The 7,680-nt window shown below is 44.5% G+C and overlaps 1 protein-coding gene across 1 annotated transcript in view; it reads right to left on the reverse strand.

Moving 5' to 3' along the window:
* Window positions 1-7,680, reverse strand: part of LOC104953634 (receptor tyrosine-protein kinase erbB-4) — a 58,029-nt gene that overhangs the window by 28,635 nt on the left and 21,714 nt on the right. The window contains exons 9-10 of the mRNA XM_010780606.1: window positions 2,999-3,121; window positions 2,195-2,293 (exon numbers count right to left, since the gene is read on the reverse strand). Of these exons, the coding sequence (XP_010778908.1) occupies window positions 2,195-2,293; window positions 2,999-3,121 (222 nt within the window). The remainder of the gene's footprint in view (window positions 1-2,194; window positions 2,294-2,998; window positions 3,122-7,680) is intronic.

A 7,680-nucleotide genomic window follows, 5' to 3' on the forward strand; every position in this document is an offset into this window, starting at 1 on the left:
TCACTGCTCCTCTGCAACTGGCCTGACATTACACAACTCCAGCCAACACCTCGGGATCAAGAGAAAAAAGGGAGGGAGAGTGTGTGTAACAGAAAGACGAAGGAGCTTTTATTCCGCGCCGGTGATCCCAAAAGACTCGCGACTCGTAAACTACGTCCAGCTAAACTCTTCCTCGTGTGTGTGTGTGTGTGTGTGTGTGTGTGTGTGTGTTTCTCTCTCATCTCCCTGAGCGCTGACCTCCATTACTGCCGGCTGACCCTCCTTTCCCATCTAGCTCACACACACACACACACACACACACACACACACACACACACACACACACACACACACACACACTGATAGCCTGGCACAGAAGAAGAAGCCGCAGCGAAGGTGTGTGTTGCTAAATTAGTGTGGCTTTTGCATTTCACACAAAATATTCAACCCCGCACTCTCGCGTCACATATATGCCAACACAAGTAAAAAAAAATCACCTACACGCGAGGCCGCCGCCACCCGGGGGGGCATTTTGTTGTAAAGTGCGCGCTGTTTGCTTATGCGTGTTTGTGTGTGTGGGTTTTCCGAGTGTGTTTGGAGCCGGCACTCCAGTGGCCGGTTTCCCAGTTGTGAAGCGTGAGCCTGCCTTTAGATTGCTGTTTAACAAGTCGGCAGACGGAGCATATTGGCTCTGGGTGGACGGAGACCCCCGCTGGGAGGAACAGGGGAAGGAGGAGAGGGAGATGAGTAAGGAAAACGCAGGAACAGAACAGAATGAGAGCATTTTATCAAATTTTTCTAGGTTTTAACTTGGGTTTCTCGCAAAAAAACAAGATTACAATTGAAGACTTCATGATAAAGTTTTAGCTTATCTTTGCCCAATGCTTATCAGAGCTTGTGTGCTTCATCATTCAGCTGAATAGAGCCGATTGGATGCGTTATTTAGCCAAGCAGATCCTGCTCTATGTACAGGGAATGAGGTCGGAGACAGGAATACAACGTCTTTATCAACAAGTGTGTATTCCCTGGCAACCAAAAAGCATTGAAATCTAATATTTGAACTGAATATCTGACAATTATCTCTGAGGGCTTCTTCAAAACAGCAAAAGCATATCCCTCCTAGTTCCTTTTGCTCAATGATGGTGGCCGTCGGGTGCAAACGCTGGGACCGGGACACTTACTTTGGCAATCCTTATTACAGCGTATTTCTGGCATATTCATTAAGGTCACACGCTCAGCTATATGATGTGTGTTACTGAGTTGGGTCACACAGAGTTAGAGAGACAATCGTCGTTCTGAATTATCAATAGATGTATTCATTTAAAGTGAGCTGACACCGAGGGTAGAGGAAGTTCAGAGAAGGCCTCAGGTTATAAAAACAGTTAACCTTTGTTAGTTTACTACTCCTAAGGATGTCACGAGATGATGACTTTTCAATATATACAAGTGTGGCTTTCAGAGGGACAAACATGTGACGTTTTGTGTGGTAGGCTGCATGATCAAATGTGTGTGTGTTCACTGCAGTGGCTATACAGTATATGCTGTAAGATTGTTGCTACTGTTGGGGGACATTTCCGCGATTGGCAGGTGATGTTGTACTCCAGATTATTATTGTTGTTGCGCAACTGAATAATAATTCATCTCAACCAATGTCTGTGTTTGTGTTTTATTTATCTCATTAACATTAAGGTTGGTGAGCCATACATTGCACTAACATTTATTCAGCAGCTATCTCCAGACTTTTGATGCATTATTATATTAAGATTTTTAACAGTTTGGAGCAAACCTCCAAGACGATATTGTAGATTGCGAAACCTCGTTATAAGTAAATTACAGTAGAGGTGTGTGAAAAGAAAGATAGGTGGAAGACAGATTGGAAGAAAGGTGACGAAGATAAGGGAGGAAGAATTGGAAACTCCCCAGCTTACTCCTCTCCTCCTCCCCTCTATCACTCCTGGATTCCAATAAAGCCATTTCTCATAAACAAGTGCTGTTTTTTAATAGACTCTCGTTCGATACATGCCTGGCCGTATAGCGCTGTGAAGTTCACTTTATCACCGGCTCTGACTGAGAAGGTACTCTCGTAAGAATTTACTGCCGAATGCACAATCCCACAAAGTGACAGGCTCGGCCATTTCTTTCGACAAGGCTGAGGAACAAACACGAACACACGGGGCGAAAACGGACACAAATTGCGGCGGGCATAAATACTCACGTCCATGAACTCCACGTTGGCTTTCGGGCCGGTGGTCTCGTTGAGGATTTTAATGGCAACAGGGATCTTCACTGTCTCACCTTCTGGCACCCAAATGCCCTGAAATGTACAAGTAATCACCATAAATGCAGTTTCAATAAACTTCCTGTGTTTAACAGTGTCTTCTGTCCCGCTTAAATTCTTCAAATACAAATAAAACTAGCAACTGTGGAAACATTGACGTTCGTGCATAATTTCAAGTAATGTCCCCATGGGATAGAGAGATCGCTTTTACAAAAATGAGACTAACCTGAGGTCACAGTGACCTTTAACCATCACATTTTAGTCAATTCATCCTTGCTTCCAAGTGGTTGTTTTTGCCAAATTTGAAGAAACAATATCAAATTTTTCCTGAGATATTGCACTCACAAGTACATTTTTACTCACACCAAATAGCTCTGATTCCTATATGGCTGTAACACTTGTTTATGTAGATAAGCCATGGTCATAACATCTAACTTTACCAAAGGCCTTGGTGGTAAAAAAAGAAGCTACAAATACGTATTCAATGAGTTGCAGGGTGTTATGAATAATGTTGCCAAGGGCAGTGAAGTTGGCAAGCAAACTCCAGTTTCTGTTCCAGGTCCTTGAGCGGCCCTGGACTCATGTCCGTCAGGAGACACTGACACAAAGGGAAATGTTGGTGCTTCTTATTTAGGTTGTCAATTATAATTGAAAGCGGAAAAGCTTTTTATTTGATTGTCTTCCTTGCCAACGAGCTGATGTCGGATGTGTAATGAGGAGGCGACAATTCAACACACTGACCTTGTACACTGTTCCAAAAGCTCCAGATCCTAGAATCTTGACCCTCTTCAGCTCCGTCTCCTTCAGGATCCGCAGCTGAGCCTGGTTGGGGGCCGTTCCGCTGGGGGTCAGGGGCTCCACCAGCTGACAAAACACACAACACAAATGAAGTCCATTTATCCTCGTCAACTGTTTTTACGGCTAGGAAAGTAAAGCATTCCTCTTGGCTTTTTTATGTAAAACCTGAAGCACTTCTTTTGATTTAAGTCAAAACACTTGTAACCTCTTGCTCTTGGCACTCTGCATGCATAAACATGTCTTAAGAGTGGAGCATCCTTTTATTCTAATCAACAGAAAACAAGTCTTGGAAAGAGAAGGAGGCTTTTAAAAAAAAAGCAGCCAGCCTGCCTTGTCCTGATAGTCGTGAATTTGGCTGGTGCACGGAGGGATTTATGAAATACAAATAATTCAGGTGTGTGGAGTTCTGTCGAAACTGGCAGTTACCTATGTGGGCCGCGGCGTGAGCAAATCACAGGGTGGTGTCACCTGCTATCACAGCCGACAAAGAGTAGCGGCTCACCAGCTGTGCACATACAAAACAATTCCAATTTCGAGGTTATGACAAGCCTCCTCCGCACTGCCTGGCTGCCAGTTACAGATGACACTGAACAGCATCCCAGCAGCTGGCCGGCCACCCGCCCGCCTCACCAGTAGCCGCTCAACAAAGCCCCGGCTAGTAAATATAAAGGACCTGTAACCGAGCAGGAGAACACTGAGCCAAAAGGAAGTAGCATACATGTATCTCAGAACACATGTATATTCCACATAAGCGCAAATATCGACACCACACACATAGAGCATATATTAGCTCCACAGGAAGTCAATGCCTCCGATCGATACGAGTCTTAATGAGCCTATCGGGCGCCTCATTCGCCGCGGTTTATCAGCGGCATAATCACCCAGCTCAACCACGGCCATCAAACAATATAATGAGACCATATATCAGTCGGTCGGCCACACAAGCACTTACTTAATGTGATATAAAACCGTCAGCACAATAGGAACGGCCATCGCAACGCCAGGCGGGGCAACAGAAAGGATGACATTGCCCACAGCTCGGCAATGACACGTCGTTTAATGGCCGCTGTTATGGCCCGGGGCCTGGAGGCACGGTGTTAGCCTGCTGACATGTCACCGCAGGAAGTGAGTGAGCTGACAGGGAAGTGGACGGAGGATGAGGGATACATATTGAGGGAGGGGAGTGAGGTGGCAGGAGGTTGTATAATAACCTACATCCTAATCATTTAGCCAACTGCATTACTGTTCGATTTGACTTGAGATATTTTGACATGAATTCGACCATTTTTCATTATCGGCTGATGGTCAAATAAATGGACATGACCTAGATCTCTTCGCATTGTTGAAATATCGTTGCTTTTTGTGTGACTATCAGTAAAAAGTCAAACGATTACACAACCAATTACGCTAGCAATTCACGTGCAAGAGACTTTCTGCAAATAAGATCATAGTTTGTATCAATAGGGTCTGGTTGATTTGGATAAAGAATAGATTAAAATATTCTAAATATAGCGAACCTTAAGTGATATTAATGTATTATTGCAGTCTTTTCTTTTAGGTAACTAAAATATTATTATCATCTTAAGTCCCCTTCCACAGCAGTACATGGTTTACCTTCAGACTCAGCATGGCTCCTGTCTGGGGACATGCCGGCTGCCACTGACTATAGATAATAGACTGCATTTGGATGGAAGTACCTCATATCAACTACATTTAAAACAGCCTTTAGGCCAGGGTGACCCAGAGCTACCCAAGTGACAGATTGAGATGTTGTTAGTCCTTCAAAAGAACGTATTGGGTTTGGGTAGAGCTAGCCCTACCCAATTTCCAATTCTATTATTGGGCGGCGAATGTACGGAGTATGCTCTATTGGCTAAGTGCTCCTTCTACAGAGACACCAGCTTGGATTCTTATTGAATCGGCCTACTGCGGTAGAACTTCATTGCCGGCTTTGCTTGGATCAGCTCTTCCATTGGAATTGTATACCTACAAGAATAATCCATTAGTATGTCATTCTCTTAGAATCTGGGTACAGTGTAGGAAACGGTTTGGATTACATATGATGTCTATACGATCACCGATTTACTCGAACCATATGTTCCCACCCTCTGTGATGGATTCTGCTTTTAAGATCTGGAATAATGGGGGAATACGTAGTTTTGAAGATCTGTATATAAACAAGGTATTTGCCTCATTTAGTCAGCTGACAGAAACATTTTGTATTCCACCCGGCCATCTTTTCAGATATTTCCAAATTCGAAATTTCACACGTAGTAAATACCCGCAGTTTCCAAATAAACCAGCGGAAACAACCTTAGACAGAATTCTTGAAATAAATGTGCAGAATAGAGGAGTAATTAGGGTGTTGTATAATGTACTTTCCTCCCTGCATTCTCCCTCTCTTTCAACAATCAGATCTCAGTGGGAAGATGATCTAGCATTTGATATAACAGATGATAATTGGCAGTCCATCCTTCAAAAAGTTCACTCTTCTTCAATTTGTGCCAGACATGGCCTTCTCCAATTCAAGGTATTACACCGCCTTCATTTATCAAAGGAAAAACTAGCAAAGATGTATCCAGGGGTAGATCCCTTATGCAACAGATGCAAGTCAGTAACAGGGTCCCTCATCCATACTTTCTGGACATGTCCAAATCTTCATAATTATTGGACATCCATATTTGATACGTTTTCTAAGATCTTTAAAGTAAAATGTACCTCTTCTCCTCTTACTGCAATATTAGGACTCGTCCCGGACGACATTGTCCTTTCCAGACATTATTCAAACGCTGTTGCTTTTGCTTCCCTAATTGCGAGGCGACTTATACTTATGAGGTGGAAGCAGGAGGCGTCTCCCACTCATGTCCACTGGGTGACAGAACTTATGATGTTTCTACACATGGAGAAAATAAAGTGTACTTTGGGTGGCTCCACTTGTAAATGCTATAGCACCTGGCAACCATTTTTAACATACATGGAAAGTTTGATACTGCCTACTCTTCCCTAACTGTTTTATATTTATACAAAAAAAAAAAAACTGAATTAGAACACAGATTTTCTATAGTCAACCATGATTAACATGTATCTCGACCTTGTCATATTTTTATTTATTTTTTCATTTTTTACGTGTGGCAATGTTATTTTAGGACAATGCACGGCGTCTAACCACGAACACACACAACTAAACACCACTACACAATAGAGAGAGGGAAGGACTACGAGGTCCACCGTCGGAGAGGGCGGTCCTGGGGGCTCCACGAGCGGTCTAGGAGACTCCTTTCGACGTCACCGGAGAGACGCCGAGGAGGAGACCGCACGTACACATGTGCGTACAGGCAGTCAGAGACACACTCGGACACAAAATCACTTACAAGTCTCACGAGGTTAACTGGAACACACTCACAATAATCATTGCACAGACAATTCTTCTTTACACAAGAATGATCATAAATCACACAAAGCGTTTAACCGACCCTTCGGCAACGAAAAAACAGGAATTTTCTGGTGCCGCACGGGCACGAGTTCAGTCTCTGGTCAAAGGAGCGAACAAAGAGCACGGACCCCGCTAGAAACACAACAACCAACTCGAGGGAACGCAATTGGGGCTAAACCTCCCTCTGCCATTGTTTACCCCCGAGGCGCAGCTTAGCACTCCTGTTTCTCATCATAAGCTACAACACCAAGTCACACAACTTGAACCAACCACCGCTCGTCACGTATCATTCTCGTAACCGACACCTTCAGGAATGACTCAAACTCTCCGCCTGCCGCCCGGAGTCACCAATCTATCCCCTCACAGATTGCCGCCCCGACTTAGTCCAGGAGCGAAGTCGTGAGGTGAATAATAAAACGGAAAAACTAAAAGCCATCTAGACCACCCCTAAATCAGGGACTAAACCCCGTACACGCCCAGTCCCAAGACGGCGCCTCACCCACCAACGGAAACTTTCAGCGCGCGCTCGGGCCGTACGAGGGTCCTTCCCTACTCCTCCATTAACCCATCTCCGTCCTCCCCCCTTCAAACAATAAACTTTCTCAGGCTACCAAACAATCGGACGTCTATCAAACGGACAACCCTCACTACCCGCACTAATTCCACACTTCCCAACTTTAAATTAAACCACACTCATGACCCGGAGCGGACACACGTGCCACTCCAGGAGAGTATGACCAAAGAATTTCATCTACCAGTCTCCAACTTTCACTCACAATCCGAGCAGATGTCAATGTCACCCTCTTCGCTCCTCGCACTCCGCTACTAACAAGCTCGAGTCCTCCTCCTCGACCTCTCGTCTTCATACTACCGTCTTGTAGAGTCGTCAAGTCCTACGCCCGTCGCCTCTCGACGTCTGTCCAAGTCAACTCAGGAGAAGCCCATTGTCGTTGGTAACACAGTCCAGCACGACGACCCGCAAGAAAAAAACAAAAAAAAATTTGAACATAAAAGCAAAAAAATTTGTTGTGTTGTCAAAAGTCAAAGTCCACTGTTTTTTACACGTCAACAGGGTGAAAACCACAACTTGGTGCGCCGTGGCGGGATGTGTTTCTATCTGTTTCTATTCAACATGTGTAAACAGGACCGGATAACACTTTATCTCTTGTTTGTCTACCAACTTCCTTGTGTC

This window comes from Notothenia coriiceps, unplaced genomic scaffold, assembly GCF_000735185.1.
Source record: "Notothenia coriiceps isolate Sejong01 unplaced genomic scaffold, NC01 NC01_scaffold00022019, whole genome shotgun sequence".
NCBI lineage: Eukaryota > Metazoa > Chordata > Actinopteri > Perciformes > Nototheniidae > Notothenia > Notothenia coriiceps.